Source organism: Talpa europaea, assembly GCF_964194135.1.
Source record: "Talpa europaea genome assembly, chromosome: 11".
Classification (NCBI taxonomy): Eukaryota; Metazoa; Chordata; class Mammalia; order Eulipotyphla; family Talpidae; genus Talpa; species Talpa europaea.
In genome coordinates this window covers 38822480-38841043 of record NC_140078.1, presented here as the reverse complement: position 1 = coordinate 38841043, position 18564 = coordinate 38822480, and the positions used below count along the sequence as shown (strand labels likewise).

At 38.6% G+C, this 18564-nt stretch overlaps 1 protein-coding gene across 3 annotated transcripts in view; it reads left to right on the top strand.

Annotated features, from left to right (window-relative positions):
- The window catches only part of NAPB (NSF attachment protein beta), a gene marked incomplete at both ends in the record, with an annotated part of 45580 nt that extends 28521 nt beyond the window's left edge, over positions 1-17059 (top strand). For all 3 annotated transcript variants that reach the window (XM_084248360.1, XM_084248359.1, XM_084248361.1), the window contains 6 exons: positions 6373-6428; positions 6589-6673; positions 14088-14192; positions 15568-15636; positions 15987-16037; positions 16949-17059. In XM_084248360.1, coding sequence (XP_084104486.1) covers positions 6373-6428; positions 6589-6673; positions 14088-14192; positions 15568-15636; positions 15987-16037; positions 16949-17059 — 477 coding nt within the window. The remainder of the gene's footprint in view (positions 1-6372; positions 6429-6588; positions 6674-14087; positions 14193-15567; positions 15637-15986; positions 16038-16948) is intronic.
- Between the last annotated feature and the right edge of the window lie 1505 nt (positions 17060-18564).

Sequence of the window (18564 nt, the reverse complement as noted above, 5' to 3'; positions counted from 1 at the left end):
AAGCCTGACATTTTCTTTACCCTACACCTACCTATTATTTCTGTTCTCTCTGACTCATGTCAAAACATTGAGATTACCAGAAAACTCTTCATCTCTTTCATTGAGGCCTCGGCAGTACCCTATGAAGAAAGTTTAAGTCTTGGCAGGCATTTCCATGTCTTTATATTCATACCCTGACCTTGAGGAAGAAGATAGGCGAATGCCAGCTTGGTCAAACGTGTTTCATTTGGGTCTGAATTTATGAGTTGTGGTTTATATAAGCACACCTCAGAGCTATCATGGATTTAGTTTCAACCCATTGCAATAAAGTATATATATATATATCAACAAAACAAGTCAAATTATTTTATTTTGTTTCTCAGTATATATAAAAGTTATGCTTATACTCTATGATAGTCTATTAAGTGTGTAATAGCATTATCTTAAAAAACAATATACATACCTTAATTAAAAGATACTGGAAAATGCTGAGTATATCTGAGCTAAAAAAAAATGAGCACATTTCAGTTGAAAAAATGGTTCCCATAGACTTGCTTGACACAAACCTTTAGTTTGTAAAAAAAAGTGCAGACTCTGTGAAGCACAATAAAGTGAAGTGCAGTAAAATGAGGTTATATACCTATAGGAGCAAAATAAGAGAAGAAGGAGGAAATATTTACTGAACACCTACTGTTTCCCAGATTTTGTCCTTGATGGCATGACATGAATTTTTCTGCATTTCAGCTGTACTACACTGGAGTGTCTTTACAGGTGTGGAAACAAGGGTCCAAAAGGGTAATGCTCCTTAGGGTCACTTGGATTGGAACCAGCTGAGCTAATGCACAACCCACCCCAGTGCTGAGATTTCTCCTTTCTTCTGTTGTCTTCTCAGTTACGGGATTGCCAACAGGGACAGAGTGTTCTTAAGGGGAGGAAAGCATCTGTCAGATTCCAGAGGCTGCCTTAAATCAGACTAGAGATAAGTGTTAATGTAAAGCTGTTCTGAGAACTATGAAAGATGGCAGATGTAAATGAGAAAGGCAAACCATAGTAGAGATCTGACTAGTTACTGTCAGACTAATGGATGCCAAACGTGCTCGAAGCGCTGTCCATGCCTCCTGAGTGGATCATGGCACTCTGCGCCCCTGCAGCTCTGGACAATCCTCACCTTTGTTTTGCTTCTGGACTTAGTGCCCACCTGATTATCTGTCCACTGCGCTGAGTATTCTTTCCTGACTCCTTGGCTGGCCACCTTCTCCCCCGCTGAAGTGTGCAGTGTCCTGAGATTAGGGCTTCTCTCATTCTGTACTTATTCCCTCTTACTGCACTCATTCAGCTTTCAGTCAAAATGTTAGCTCTTTGCCAGTGACTTGAAAGTCTATCTGCAGCCCAAACCTCTCTGTGAACTAACTTCAGGTTCCTGTATCCGCTTGTCTGCCAACATCTCCCCTCGCATCCAGTAGTCATTTCAAACCTAGCATGTCTGAGATTGATTTTGATCTTGCACTCCCACCACACCCAGTGTTCCCTTTCAGACCACAGGCATCCTTGCCTTCTCTTTCTCCACATCCAACCCAAGAGCAGTTTCTATGAGCATTGTCCTCAAAACTCCTGAGTATCACCGTTTCTCATTACCTTGTCCCCCAGTTTCCGCTGGATCACTGCAGAAGCTTCTGAGCTGGCCTCCTTTCTTCTACTCTGACTGAAGTTGAGTCCTGGGCACAGGGTCCCCAGTCATCACTGTCTTCCTTTTGAATTCACTCTTTTCCATTCCTCCTTACGTATTTTCTCAGATAAAGGGGACTTTATACTGAGAAATATGCAGGTTCATCAAAATCCCATTGGATCAAGGGGGTAAATATAATATGTCAGTCACTTAGTATTTAGCAGGACAAATACTAATGCAAACATGAGAGAATTCTCTTTTGACAAAAATAATAATTTCATTTATTATACCTGTTTTTGATGTGATCAATAACATTCTGTCTCACCCCCAACTTAACCGCGTAGCCGGAGTGATCCTTGTCAACAGTAAATTAGATTGTGTTTTTACTTTTGCTTACAACTGACATTGGCCCCTGTCAGAAGAACTGCCAGAACCGTGGAGGTAGCCTCAATGACCCACTGATTTCACCCCCTACCCCCTACCACATGCCTCTCGGATCTTTCTGTTACTCTTTCCTGCCTTTCTTCCCTGCTGTACCCTGCTGCACCTGCTGTAGCCACCCTGACCCCTTTGCTGCTCCTCACACATGCCAGATAAGCTCCTGCTTCAGGTCCTTTGCATACCTTTTGCCTCTACTTGGATAATTCTTCCCTAGATGTCCATGTGGCTAACTTCCCTTTGTCCTTCAATATTTTTTTTACCTTTTCCATGAAATCTATCATTACTACATAATTAAAATAGAACCTCAACCTTTCACAGCTACATACCCAGACATTTCTTATATCTCACTCCTTTTTTTTTTTTTTTTTTGTAGTGCATTTGTCACTTTCCATCACATGCTATGACATGCTTGTTCATCAGGCCGGGTGTTCATCGGCTCTCTCCCTCCACTAGAGGGGGCCATTCCATGTCAGTAGGGGGCTTTGCCCCTGTTTACTGCTTTATCCCAAGAACTCAGAACTCTGGGACAGTAGGCTCTGATAAACAAATGACGTCCCATCTCTACCCTAGCTGTGTATCTCCCAGAGCTAATGGAGTCTCAGATGGTTTGGGGAGGCATCTCTGAGTACTAAAGTTGGATTGTCTTTGTGAACTCCCACTCTGATTTCATGCTGACTGCCACCTTTTGGTTACTTAGCACAAAATTCACTTGGACTTGTTGCATCTATTTTATTATTTGACCTTTTTGGTCCTCTGTGTCATGCTTTTCCAAGGCTAGCCCCGTATCTTGACTAAATCAGGACCATTGGCATTTGCCTGTGAACCTTCTCTTTGGAGAGATTATTTGTAGAACCTGCAGGCAGATGATGAGCTCTTTGTTCCCTGATGCAAAGTCAGTGACAGAACAGGAAGGGTATGCGTATGCTGTGAATGAAATATTTATTTGGTCAGGCTGTGTTGGACAGGCACAGTATCTTTATGGAGTTTGAATTGTCTTGGGGGTACAAGCACTTGTACATAGAACCTCTTGCCAGCTAAAGCTACTGCTTCAGTTCCTTCTCCATGATGCTCAGAAGATTGGTGAGGCAAGGTCCCGTAACACAGTACCCTCTCTGCTGCCAGGGCACAGTCTCAGACAGCTACTTCTCTACATGGATCTCTGTAAGATTCAAGGTGGATGAAATGATCTAAGGTGTGCTCTTGTTTTCCATCTTGTTAAAAACATTGGTGATTTTTCGGGTCCCTTTCTGAAGCCCCCATCCTTACTCATGGTATCCCTGACATTCTGTGAGTTGGCCAGTAGGTGGCAACTCTTTTCACTGATGTGTACTAAGAAAAGCATTTTAAGAATATCCACAGGGATAGCTTGTCTTCTTCCCTGTATTTAGAAACACCATCTTCACTTCCCTGGTTGGACTCATCACAGTGTGGTTGGTGATGCATGAAGTTTCAGTTTGAATCAGTTAATATCTGATTGATTGCAAAGGAATTTCTTCCCTGCTAATACATAATACTTGTATGTTCTCTGATTCATTCAGATTTTAGCTGGTAAACAATGAAGTGTAAAATCATGGAAGTAAATAATAAATGAGCCCTCTTTATGTGATCTTTTAAATAATTCAGAGAAACTATAACCCTTCACTGTTTTCTGACCCTGGGGAACATGGATAGAAAGATTTGGCCATATTTCTGATACTTTACTCCATTTATTAAAATGGGGAGGAGTGCCAAATACTTTAGGAAATGAAGACAGTTCAAAGACAATTTTTTTCAAAGATTTATTTATGCATACAAGAGCTGGGGTACAGGCCAGAGATGCGGGGGGTGAGAGGATTCACCAGAGACAGAGTGGGGAGCAGAACAGGCATATTGAGTGAAATACACTGCTGAGGGGAGCAGCAGGAGAGACAGGAGAGGTCTGCTGCGCCATGTAGATTGCTCCCTGGCCGGCTGGGTATTGAACTCGTGCTGCAGAGGCTGGGGATTGCTTCATAGTGTGGTGCTTAACCCCTTACGCCACCAGGGAGGCCCCAAAGACAATTATTTTTGATTAGAAATTCATTGAAAGACATTCCAAATTAACCTAGATATTGGCAGTAGTTAATAGGGAACCTTCATTTGAAATGCAGTTTACATTCATTCATTTAGCATCTATTTATTGAGCACCTAGTATATGATAGGCATTACTCTAGACTCAGGGACTCAATGGTGAGCAAACCATCAGAGGCCTACCCTCATAGAGCTTACATTATAGTGGGAAAAGATGTACATTTGTCCAGTAACCTCATCTATGTTTGTAGGTGACAGCTCTAAGAAGGGCTCCAAAGGAATGGGTTCCAGATGTCTTCCATATGTGTCTATCTTTGTAAAAAGAGGGCTATAGTGTGTTTCTTCTTTTATGGCTGTTATTTAATATGTATAGGGAAAATTCCATATTGATACTTTCTGTCATTACTTCTAATCTTACCAGTAGTCCATTATATTTAACCACGTATGTTGTTTCCAGTTTTTTTTCCTTTTATACATAAAATTTAGGAAGCATATTAAGGTAGTCTAAATGACTGAAAGAGTAGACCCAAAACATAATTATTCAAGCATAGAAGTGCCTTACTTTTCACAGAACTGTCCACAATACAATCCAGACACAGTTAATGTTGACTTTGCCTCTTTAGCCTGTGACTTCAGTGGAGGCTCTATGGGGCACATCTGTTTGCTTCTTGTCAGCTCCATGTGCCAGTAACTACAACCAAAAGGATTTTCTAACCTAATTCCTTAGCTTGTTTTATGTTGTTTGTTGTTTTCTTGTCCCTGTTCCTTTCTTAACTCAATAGGGACACCTTGAAGCCATTGAACTAATGGTTTTGAGTGGGAAGGCAGCATCTGTACTCTGATTGTCACATAATGCCAGCTCCTTCTTTGGGTTTACTAGGAAAACGTTAATGTTGAGGGAGGAATCTATGACCCCAACACTTGTTTATGTACTCTTGCATGGTAGGAGTAGATTTTACATTTTTTAATCATTGGTAGGAAAAAAAGCATCTCATGACACATAAAATTATATGAAATTGAAATTTCATTGCTCATAACTGAAGTTTATTGAAACATAGCCATACTTGTTCATTTTATGTATCATCTGTGTCTGCTTTTGTGTTACCACAGGCGAGCTGAGTGGTTGCAATAGATCTGTGACTCATAAATCCTAAAAATATCTAGTATCTGGCCTGTTTCAGAGAAGTTTGCCATCCCCACTAGTTTAAAACTGTTCATACTTACCTCTTGCCATTTAGGGTATAGAAGCTATTGGTCTTCCCAGTTTTGTGAGACTCCCATCTCTGGACTTTGTCCTTTTCTTATAGTTGCCTGCAAAAGATGATTCTTTCCAGGTTGTTCTCTCCTGTAAAGCCTTGCTGAAAGATGCAGCACTCACTATCATTGGCTCTTTTTATAGAGCTGCATCCCATAAAATTTCTGGCTTAAGTGGGCATCTTTCTGCCTTCAGAGTTGTGTGTTTGATTTCACTGAATATGAAGCCATAACATAATAAGGACTTTGAGTTTCCAGCTTTCAACCTGTTTCCTCTCCCTTTGTCTGTTAACTTAGCAACCACTAAATTTTGCGACCACTGAGCTCTCCTGTATTTCAGATTGAAGGCAACACCCTTATTTTAGATGTCACTTTTGCTATTAGTGAAGAAAGTTTCTACCTGCCATAGCAAGCTATAGATCTGAAATGTGATAGGGCTTCACGTGTCTCTAAAATAACAATCCAGTGTAACTGTTCTGGATTTGTCAGTGATAGAGATCCAGGGAGTGGGCTACATTCTGGCCTTTGTAGAAACTAGGCAGACAGAATTTTTGCCATCTCCATTTTGTGACTTCATTGTTGCTCTAGACTTGGTCATTGCCGTTCATGCTCATGGGAAAGGGAAATGGACTGAAGAAGAATACAAAATCACATGTGTGGGCCAAGCCCAGAAGTAGCCCACAGCATGTCTACTTACATCCCATTGCAAAGGACAGATCACATGGCTTACCCCTAATTACAGTGCAGGCTGGGAAAATGGTGTAACTGACCATTTGCCATGAGGGAAGGGAAGAAGATATTTTGCCCACCAGCCAATATTCTGCCTCTACACTTGTCTGGAGATACATGATTTCTTGTGTTCTCTAAATGAAGTAAACCAGGTTATGAAAGGTTTACTGTGTCACAACAGGATTATTTATAATGTGGTTTTTTAGATGCAGTTCTTCAAATCATTTGAAAATAACATAGGTGTGTATTTTTAGGCGATCGCTCATTATGAACAATCAGCTGATTATTACAAAGGAGAAGAATCCAACAGGCAAGTATTATTATTCTTAATTTATTTTGCTATGTGATAATAGACAAACCTTCACTATTCTTTGTGAGTATATTGGGCTGTATCAAATAAAGGTGTACTGGGATATCTTTTCATTTTTCTATGAGATGATTATTTATTCTACTCTAATTCTTGATTGCAGTTCGGCAAACAAGTGTCTCCTGAAGGTGGCAGCATATGCCGCCCAGCTTGAGCAGTACCAGAAAGCCATTGAGATTTACGAGCAGGTGAGGCACTGCTGTTTAGCTTCTGATGAATGTCCTTCTGGATCTTTTTTTTTAATTAATTTTTTTATTTAATTCTTTTTAAAACATAATTCACACATTATATACTTCTATTTAAGTACAAGTTGTTCGTGTTTACTGTATTCACAGAGTTGCATAAATCATCACTACTACTGAATTCCAAAAACATTTTCATCATCCCAAAAAGAAACTCTACTCTCCTCTCTTTCAGTCCCTGAAAAATCCTATGTTCTTCCTGTCTCAGTGGATTTGCTTTTAGGCCTTTGTGTATGTGTAATCACATGGTATGAGTCATTTTGTTACTAGCTTCTTTCACTTAAATGATGTACTAATACTTCATTTCTTACAGCTGAGCAATGTTCCCAGCTTGTTTATGCATCTGTCAACTAATAAACATGTGGTTGCTTTCACTATAGGGCTACTATGTATAATGCTGCTATGAACAATTGTTCAGTTTTTGTAGATGTGTTTGCAGTTGTCTTGGTTACGTAGCTAGGTTTGATATTCATTGGCCATGTGACTTTTTTTTAAGAGAAACTGACAAAGTCTTTTCCACAGTGGCTATACCTTTTTACACTCTCACCAGCAGGGTATAAGGGCTCCGTTGTGTTTTGTTTTAAAAATTCTTTATGTATTCTTTATATATTGTGGAGATATATATATATATACACACACACACACACACACACACGCGCGCGCACATATTTTATATTTTTTTTCTGGAGATCTCTAGAAATATATATATATCTCCAGAATATAATATATATATATTCCTTAGAGATAGATGTTTTGCCGATATTTTCTCCCATTCAGCGAATTGCCTTTTATTCTTATTATTAGTGTCCTTTGATTCATAAAGTTTTCAATTTCAGTGAAATCCTATTTGTCTTATTTATTTTGGTTTCTTTTCTCATGTATTTTTTATGACATATCCATGAAATCACTGCCAAATCCAGGGTCATGAATCTTTTCTCCTTTTTGTTCTGAGAGTTTTTTTAGTTACAACTTTTAAGTTAGATCTTAAATGCATTTGAGTTCATTTTTTTTATTTGTTATTAGTAAGGGTCCAGCTTCATTCTTTTGCATGTGGCTATCCAGTTTTCCTAGAACCATGTGTTTAAAAAAACTATCCTTTTGCCATTGAATGATGTTGGCACCTTTGTTAAATTATTTGAACGATGTGCAAAGTTTATTTCTGGATTATCTGTTCTGTTCCGTTTTCCTATAAGTTTGTCTTTGTGCCATTTTCACACTACTCTGATTACTGTAGCTTTAAGTTGTGAAGTCAGGAATTGTGACTCCTCTAGTTTTGCTCTTTTTCAAGATCATTTGGCTGCTCACAAACATTTGTATTTCCATATGAATTTTATGGTAGGCTTTTCAATCTCTGCTAAGAAACCAGCTGGGACTTTGACAGGGAGTACAATGAATATGTAGACTGCTTTGGAAGGTACTGCCATCTTAACAACATCTTAACATCATCTTCCATGAGTGGCTATTTGTTTAGATCTTCTTTAATTTTGTTAGCCAATGTTTATATAATGTGAAAGTCTTGCTCTTTAGTTAAATGTACTCCTAAGCATTTTATTCTTTTTGATACTATTAAAAATGGGATTTTTTCTTAATTTTCTTCTTGGATTGCTGCTTTTATATATTGCAGCCTCCTGAACCTTGTTTATTAGCTCCGATGGCTTTTTGTGAATTTCTTAGGATGTTCTGTGTACAAAATCATGTCATCTAAAAAATAGTAGTAGTTTTGCTTCTTCTCCAATCTGGATGCCTTTTACTTCATTTTCTTGTCATTTACCCTACTGGCTCCAGTGCAATGTTAAATGAAAGTAGCAAGAGCTACTTAATCTTGTTCCCATCTTTTAAAGGAAACTTTCCATTCTTTAACCATTATGTATTATGTAGCTGTGGGTTTTTATAGATGCCCTCTCAATTTGAGAAAGTTCTTTCTCTTCCTTGTTTAGTATTTTTATCATCAAAGGGTGTTGGATTTTGTCAAGTGCTTTTTCTGCGTCTGTTGAGATGATCATGTGGTTTTGTCCTTTGATCTATTAATATGGTGCATTTCATTAATTTTTTATAGGTTGGACCGACCTTACATTCCTGGGATAAATCCTGCTTGGTTATCACAAAATTTGAAGGGTCTCCAAGAAATATGCTCAAGTTTTATAATCCTCTAGAATGACTCACAGAACTCACTAAAATTTGTTAGATTCACAATTACAGTTTATTTTAGAAAAAGATACAAATTATAATCAGTCAAAGTTCAGGGTCCAGAAGATTTCTAGTTATGGCACTTCCTGTTGTCTTCCCCTGTGGGAACTGTGCAAATAGTAAAATATGCATAGAATATTGCGAACCAGGGGGCCTCCCTGGTGGCGCAAGGGGTTAAGTCGCAGCACTATGAAGCTATCTGCAGCCACTACCAACATGAGTTCGATCCCCGGCCGGCCAGGGAGCTAACCTACATGGTGCAGCAGACCTCTCCTGTCATGCCCACTGCTCCCCTCAGCAGTGTATTTCAGTCATTCCACCTGTTCCGTTCCCTACTCTGTCTCTGGTGTATCCTCTCACCACCCGCACCTCTGGCCTGTACCCTACCTCTTGTATGCATAAATAAATAAGTCTTTAAAAAAAAAAATATAGGGCCTCCCCAGTGGCGCAGCGGTTGAGCTCTGGGTTGTGAAGCTGCCCGCAGCCTCTGCAGCGCCGGTTTGATCCCCAGCTGCTCCCGACCACCGGAGGAGGGTCCCACATGGCGTGCAGACCTCTCCTGCCGCCCGCTGCTCCCCTCAGCAGTGTAATTTGGTCCTTCTGCCTGCTCTGCTGCCTGCTCTGGCTCTGGTGAATTCTCTCACCCTCCCGCGCTTCTGACTGTACCCAGTGCTTGTATAAATAAATAAATTTAAAGAAAAAAAAATATTGCCAACCAGAAGAGCTCACTAAAATTGGGGTCCAGAGTTTTTATGGGGTGCAGACATGTAGACCTGGTTAATCACCCATATTCTGAGTTCCTCTGTAGGTTGAGCCTGAACCACTTGCCTTATCTTTCATGCAGCACTTTCTAAGGACTTAGTGAATGCCTCCTAGGAGCCACAGGTAAAGGAGAGCTCTCACTATGGACAAAATTAATTCTTTAATGCGGAGTCATGGTATATAATCCTTTTTGTAGGTTACTAGAATTAGTTTGGTAGTATTTTGCATCATTATAAGGCATATTGATCTTTAATTTTCTTGTGATGTCTTTGGTTTGGCTAGCAAGGTAACACTAGCCTCATAGAGTAAGTTGGGAAGTACTCCCTTTTCTATTTTTTGTAATAGTTTGTGAAAGATTGTTAATTCTTCTGTAAATATTTGATAGAATTTGATGGTTTTCTTTTTCACTTTGATTAATTTTACTGTTATATTTATTATTTTTATCCTACCACTTTTTTTAAAGATTTATTTATTTATAAATCTTTATATTAAAGATTCATTTCTTTATAAGTAAACTGCACTAGGTACAGTCAGAAGCGCGGGAGGGTGAGAGAATTCACCAGAGCCAGAGTGGGGAACAGAACAGGCAGACCGATGAAGTATACTGCTGAGGGGAGCAGCGGGTGTGGCAGGAGAGGTCTGCGCGCCATGTGGGACCCTCATCGGCAGCCAGGGATCAAACTGGTGCTGCAGAGGCTGTGGGCAGCTTCGCAGGCCAGTGCTCAATCGCTGTGCTGCTAGGGGAGGCCCATACTACCACTTTCTATGCATTTATTTCACTCTTTTTTTAGAGAGTTGAAATGAAGGCTTAGCTTACAGATCTTCCTCTTTGTTTTGTTTGCATTTTTATTGCTGTTGACTTCGCTATCACATTGCTTTGACTGTTACATTGTTGTGTTTTAATTTATTTCACGTTGATTCTGAAGTTTGATTTCATTCTGACTAGGCCTGATTTTGATTCTGATAGATTTGTTAAAATTTGTTTTATGGGCTGGGCTGCAAAGCTGCCTGCAGCCTCTGGGGCGCTGGTTGGTTCCCCGGCCTCCCACCTGCGAGGATCCCACATGGTGAGACAGACCTCTCCAGCCACACCCACTGCTCCCCTCAGCAGTGTGTTTCGTCAGTCTGCCTGTTCTGTTCCCTGCTCTGGCTCTGGTGAATTCTCTCACCCTCCCGCACTTCTGACTGTACCCAGTGCTTGTATAAATAAATAAATAAATCTTTTTTAAAAAATTGTTTTTTGGTCCAGTATGTGGAAGTTGCCCATTTAATTGTAGATTTGACTGTCTCTCCTTTTTTTTAATCTCTTTTTCTCTCTCTCAATCTTTGACATATTTTGCAGCTCTGTAATTTGATGCATACATATCTAGGATTACTTTGTCTTATTGGGGGTTAACCCTTTTAACATTGTGTAATGTCCCCCTGTGTCTGTGGCAGTTTTCTTTGCTCTGAAGTTGATTTTTATCTGCTGTTACTATAGCCTCCCAACTTTCTTTTCAATAATAATATCATTATGAAGTGAATTTCTTGTGGCCAGCATATAGTTAAGTTGTGCTTCATAATCTATTCTGTCAATTTCTGTTTTTTAATTGGTGTATTTAGACCATTGATATTAAATGTAATTATTGATAAGTTATGGTTTGTCTCCCATTTTTTTTTGTTTTCTATTTATGCTCAGTTCTTGTGTTTTTCTCTTCTTTCTCCTGCCTTCCAGTGAGTTGCTTGATTATAGTGTATCTCTTCAAATATAACTTTTTTTAGTAATTGCTCTATGTGTATTACATTTGCATAACTATAACATGACTAATGATGTCATCATTTTATCAGTTTCAGTAAAATACAGAAATTTTTCTATCCCTTTACCTTTTTCACTCAACATATGCTATTTTCCTCTTCATCAGTGCTACAGTTTTTACTTCACCCATCAAATAATTTAGAAATTATTTGCTAATTTAGAAAACTCGAGAAGAAAAGTTCATTGTCTGACCCAGATTTGGCTTGTGATGATCTTTCTTCCTTCATGATGTTTGAAGATTTCTTCTCTTATTTTTTCTTTCTCTTTTGCCTTTCTTTTAGGTAGGCCTAGCTAAAATCTGGCATCAGATTTTCCTAGTGTTCGTTCAATTGGGAATGTTTTGATTTCCCCTTCATACTTAAAGCATGTTTTAACTGGCTTACAGGTCTGAGTTAGCAATTCTTTTCTTTTAGTACTTGAAAAATGTGCTACTTGTGACCTCCACGGTTTCTGAAGAGAAATGTGCTATCATTCAAGTTCTTTTTCCCTAGTAGATAAGGCATTGGTTTTCCCTAGTTGCTTTCAAAACGTTTTCCTTATCTTCAGTTTTCAGAAGTTCATGTGACTTGGCATGGACATCGTTGCTTTTATCCTGTTTGGGTTTTACTAGACTTCTCAAATTTATATTTTTGTGAAATTTGAGGAGTTTAAGCCATTAGTTCTTTAACTGTTGATTTTTTCAACCCCTTTCTTTCTCCTCCCTTTCTAGGACTCAGATGTTAAATCTTATAGTCGTAAAAGTCTCTGATGGGTCTGTTCATTTTTTTCTCTCAGTCTACTATCTTTTGTTTAGACTGAGTAATTGCTAATGTTTTACCACTTTACTAATTCTCTTCATTGTCCTATATATTCTAATGTTGAGCCCATCCACTTTTTCTTGTCAGTTGTATTTTTTACTTATGAAATTTTCATTTTTAAAATACCCTTTAGGGGGCCTCCCTGGTGGTGCAAGGGGTTAAGTTGCAACCTATGGAGCAGTCCACAGCCTCTGCAACACGAGTTCCATCCCCAGCCAGGGAGATACCCACATGGTGCAGCAGACCTCTCCTGACTCACCTGCTGCTCCCTTTAGCAGTGTATTTCAGTCACTCTGCCTGTTCTGTTCCCCACTCTGTCTCTGGTGAATCCTCTCACCCCTCCACACCTCTGGCTTACACCCCAGTTCTTGTATGCATAAATAAATAAATCTTTAAAAAAATAATAAAATAAAATACCCTTTAGGGTATATTGCTATGAAATTTTTTATTTATGCTTTCTGGTTTTTTTTTTTTCTGTTGGTTTTTTTCGTAAGCAATTTTGTAATTGCTTGCTGAAGTATTTTTATAAGGGTCCCTTTAAAAATTTTGTTAGATAATTCTAAAATTCTATCATCTCAGAGTTATTAAACACCAGTTGTCTTCCTCCATTCACTTGATCTTTTTTGGTATTGGGCATAAGCATCAATTGAAAAATGTACATTTTTATGCATACATTATGCAAAAATGAAAATGATGTAAAAATTATATAAAATATTAATTAAAAAAAGAAAAGAAAAATGTACATTTTTGTATTATAAGACATAATGCAGTAATTAAACCTTCTGTCCCAACTGGTGTTCTTGGACACAGCTCTGGCTGGAAAAGGAAGGAGTCTGTCACCTCTTTACTGCCAGGTGGTGGTAAAGAAGTTCAGGCTTCCCACTCAGCCTCCATTGTATGGGTTGGAGGGACTCTTGTTACCTCCTGGGCAGAGGCAGGCATTCCAGTCCTTGCTTGCTCTCTGCTAACACCGTACTAGGGTTGTCTTTGTTTATTACTAGGTGATGATGAAAGTCTTAACTGTCCATTAAGTCTTTTCTTTTCTGAGTCCATATCCCTGGAGATGAGGGCCACCTGTTCCTGCTAGGTAGACTTGAAACTCAGGATTCCCATGTGATCCCCCACTCAGTGGCAGGGGTGGAAGGTTTGGCTCCCTACTTGGCTGTCTTTGAAGCTATGAAGCTACCTCTGTGAGAGTATTTGGCTCCTTGCATTCTTAAAAAGGTAGATGTCTTGAGTCTGCTGATGTGAATGGGGTGGAGCCACAGTTTTTCTGTGGTCTTTGACCAGAATAGAGTAGTTATTATTATAAATGTTTTCTGTCTTGCTAGGCTGCCCGTTTTCTGCCTTTGGCCAGAGACAGCAGATTTATAATTCTCCTTTTACACCTACTAGTACGTACAGGTTGTTCCAATTCAAAGACAGATGAAAGAAAACAATCCAGGGAATTCACTGCCATATTTTGTCTGTGTCTCTAGGTCCCTGGCTGGTCAGCTCTCTTCTCAACTTTCAGTCTTCTGTATTTGTTTTATATTAATTGGGGTTTAGCTGTGTATAGGAGAGATAAAGGAAAGTACATCTATTCCATATTCCTGAAAGTAAATTTGGAATCATTTTTAACAAGTCAGCACTTTATGTATTCAATATTATTTCTTGTCTGGTAAAATTTTCTAGTATATGATTCTAGGTTAAAAAATATATTTCCTGACTAACCTAATGTAAGATACAGAAATATTTTCTGAAAGGCAGCAGATGTGAATTGGTTTGTCTAATATAAGAAGGAAACTTTTTCAGTCTAACTCTTGCTTTCTGTGCCTAGGTTGGAGCAAACACTATGGATAATCCTTTGTTGAAGTACAGTGCAAAGGATTACTTCTTTAAAGCAGCGCTCTGTCACTTCATAGTGGATGAGTTGAACGCCAAGGTAAACGTTCTTCTGTGCTAACTTTCTTATAAGGGTCAGTCATGAAAACAGGCCCTAGGTACTCTGTCATCCTTGCTATCACTACATTTGTGTGATGTTTGTTAGTAGCAGGATTAAACCACGTACATTAATAATAATAACAAAAATAATACAATAATAATAACAGTAGTAATAATGATGCTGTGTGGTATGTGTTCCCAATCGTAATTTTGTACATGGCAACATGTTCAGTTGCCAAGGCTGTTCTCTCAAAGTCAGAAACATGGCAACCATGCTCCTTCCATAGATTCGTTTGCAATAAGTTAGGGGGAGGTAAAAAAAGTAGAATAACTAGCTATTTCTTTAACTCAGAAATAGAATTTGAATTTCCAACTAGGGAGAAATATTTTTTTTTTTTTTTAAGATTTATTTACTGGGACTCCCTGTTGGCGCAGCGGTTGAGCACTGGGTTGCGAAGCTGCATGCAGCCTCTGCAGCGCTGGTGCAATCCCCGGCCACCGGTCAAGGGCCCCACATGGCGTACAGACCTCTCCTGCCGCCGGCTGCTCCCCTTAGCAGTGTACTTTGTCAGTCTGCCTGCACTGCTCTCCCCTCTGGCTCTGGTGAATTCTCTCACCCTCCCGTGCTTCTGACTGTACCCAGTGCTTGTATAAATAAATAAATAAATCTTTAAAAATAAAGATTTATTTATTTATATAAGAGGCGCTGGAAAGTGAGAGGATTCACCAGAGACAGAGCGGGGAGCAGAACAGGCAGACGGATCAAAAGCACTGCTGAGGGGAGCAACAGGCGAGGCAGGAGAGGCCTGCTGTGCCATGTGGGTAGCTCCCTGGCCAGCCGGGAATCGAACCTATGGTGCAAAGGCTGCGGACAGCTTCACAGCGCTGCACTAAATCTGCTGCGGAGAAATTGAAAAGCTAAATGGAAACTGAGAGAAAAGAGGCAGAAACATGGGCGCATTGATTTTGTTAGTGTCTGGAATTGGAAGAGCAGAATTAAAGCTGCTGAAGGAAAAAAACCCTTTCCTTCCAGCCTCGAGCAGTAGTCTGTGATGTGTTTGAAAATTGGACAGTGATAGGGAAGAACTTCTCCATTGTGGATGAAAACAGACATCTGGTTTGCAAGGTTTTAGAATTAGGTTTGATTCACATTGTCTTCTTTACAGCAACCTAATTCAGAAAAAAAAAATGGTTTAGAAAGTTTTTATGTACTAAAATTTAAAATTTAAAATCAAACTGATTTTGATGGCAAGTTTAACAAAATACTTCTTAAATCACCTTAAATAGGATGTAGATAAATTTTATTGAAGGTAATGTTCAAGACATTATTCCTTTGTTTAGTGAATTGGACATTAACAAGTATTTTTCTCTTTCAGCTTGCTCTTGAGAAATATGAGGAAATGTTTCCAGCATTCACTGATTCAAGAGAATGTAAATTATTGAAAGTAAGTTACACTAAAACTTTGAAAAAAATGCCTTTGTTGTCAAGTGGGATTGGGTGTAATGAAGTTTTATGAAGTCTGCTGCTTGCTTTTCTGCTTTTAAAGAATAGGTCTCAAATGTGACTGGAGTCAGGGATATAAGCATTGTGTTCTGAAACAGGCAATTCTGAAAAGTTAACACATAACCTGGATCTCTGACTTGGGGTAATTCTTGAATTATATTCTAATGCTTCCCAATTTTATAAGGTATTTGGCAGTAACAATGTTATACTAAAACTGTTTCGATATCTAAAGTATCTATTCATAGATAGAAAATTTTAACTTAAACTAATTTTTCCATATTGTTCTACCAGAAACTTCTAGAAGCTCATGAAGAACAGAATAGTGAAGCTTACACTGAAGCAGTAAGTTATGCCTTTGCTATATAGTACATTCTTTGAAGGTTTAAGTTACAGAAATTTCTTTTCATTGTGTGAAGGCTGAACATTTATTTAAACATTATTCCTGTATACCTAAAGTGTATTTTACAAAGGTCGTGTTTATATATCCTACAAACCTTAGCAATTAGATAGCTATGTTAACTGAATTTAGCTGTGAGGCAAATTCAATAAACAGTATCCTGTGTGTTTTAATTTGCAGTTTGAATGTTTCTTTTGAAAATAATCTGATATATAAGTAAATATAAAGTAAAATCAGTTAAATATAATTTAAATTATTAATACAATTTAAAAATAAAATAGTTTGCTATATCCTTGGCATAAAATAGATGGAAGATTTTTTCTTTAGACTCAACATTTTTCTATTTTCCCATCTTATGTTTAGAATCAAGCAAAGTTCGCTGTATCCTCCATTAATATATTCACCATGACTTTGAAAGGGATGTTTTCCCATTTAACTTTTGCCACCACATCATTTTTATCTTACTGAAATTTTGTTCTGTGATAATGCAATAAAGTCAGTTAAAGGAATTCTACTTCCACACATTCCTTCTTTGCAAGTATATTCTTTTCATGTTCAGTGAGTATGGAGCAGTATTAATTTTCCATCTTCTAATTCTTACACAGGATCTGATTTCTTCCAAATGTAAAGGCTACTAGGAATTTTTGCCATGCACATGATAGCATATAGAGCATTATAAAAAACACATGAACTTGTCACTAGCTCCATCAAAACTGTCACAAGATAATGAAAAAATAAATAGTCAAGAGTGTTGGCACATTATTAGTATAAATGTTTAAATAGTTCAGGGTACTGTTGTTTTGTGCATGAATTGTATTTCCTTGGAATAATTGCTGTTCCTCTCCCCTTAAACTAGGTGAAGGAATTTGACTCGATATCTCGCTTGGATCAGTGGCTTACTACCATGTTGCTTCGTATCAAAAAGTCCATCCAAGGGGATGGAGAAGGAGATGGAGACCTTAAGTGAAATGTTTCTGTCTTTGTGGCATGCAGCTAACTCCTCTTTAGTTTCATCTTAGGGCCAAGTGATCTTAATGGGATGCCCATTTAATGACTTAATTTTGTTGCACTTGAGCCAAATGACCTGTGTGTGTTTTAAGCTCGCCGTGTTTGTGTTGCTATGAAGTGGACAGGTGGGAAGCTCCTGTGCATATTGTGGGTAGGATGGGCTAGTTCATGCTTGTTAGAGTCTCCAGGGTTTTCTGAGAACTACTTCAGAAACTTATTCCTGTTGTTTTGATACTTGCAGGGCCCATATTTAATTTTGCCACATTAATTTTTTGTCCTTTGTGGACTTGAGTACCCAACCCAGTTCTAATAGATGCTTGGGATGTATTCTCTAAATATATGTGTTTAATTTCGGATGGTTGTTGGGAATGAATTTATAACCTTTTTCATTAGAAATTTCATTGTTCTTGATGTTACCTTGTGATTCTTTTGATGGTGCTAGTGACCACTTTCTTTGCTTTGTATATTGTTCTGTATGCTAACATGCATGCAAAAACTCAGAATAGCCTGGGTCTGCTGGCATTACTTCATAGGATAAGACAAGGGAGCTTCCTGGCAGTGCTTGCTTTTGTGTGTGGATGAATGTCAAGGTAAGTCTGACTGATTTTTACTTACACTCACGCACACATACACACACACACACACACACACACACACACAAGACTATGAAAAACAGAATATCTCCTTTTCCTGGAGAGCGTTTCCAGTTTACTTGGAAGGGAAACCCCTTTCTTTATGTTCACATAAAGTTGTTTAACTGGCATATCACTTTACTTTTATGTTTATATACTTTCCCACATGAGATGGTGCCCTCAGTGCCACTGTCATGTAAATCCTATTCTAGGCCGGGAAATTGTCAAAGTCAAAGCTTGAGAATGTGTGTCATTCATTTTATCCCTTTATTGAATGTGATAGGTTAGATAAGTAAATGTAGTACTGGGTTTACTACTTGCGCATTTGGAGAAGAACCCAAACTAGCTTCTGAGGGGACTTAAATTTCCTCTTAGCCAGTGGATTGGTCTTAGTTTGTGTGTTTGAACTCTGTCATGTTCTTTTGGTTTACATGATATGTGCGCTCTTATTTATGAACTTGATCCCTACCCATATATTACATGCTCACATTATACTTTAGACGTGATCTTGTTTCCTAAATCTCTTTATTTATGCTTAAATGATCTATGTTTTGAAACATCTGTTGCCAGATATAACCTGTGGTTCTTTTTAAATTGTGACAGCAGTCATTAAGGACAGGCAATGAAATTTTCCATATTATGTCAGATAGTAATTGGTATTTGAGTAGTGTTTTAATTTTTGGATGGCCCTTGCCTGGAATTAGTAGCCAGGGTGGGCAGAAGTAGAGTGGGTGTGCCCTCGCCAAGGATGAGTGACTGGACTGAGTGAGGAAGGCTTTGGGATGAAGTGAGTAAGTCAGTGTGGAATGGAGGGGCAGTAGCAGGAAATGAA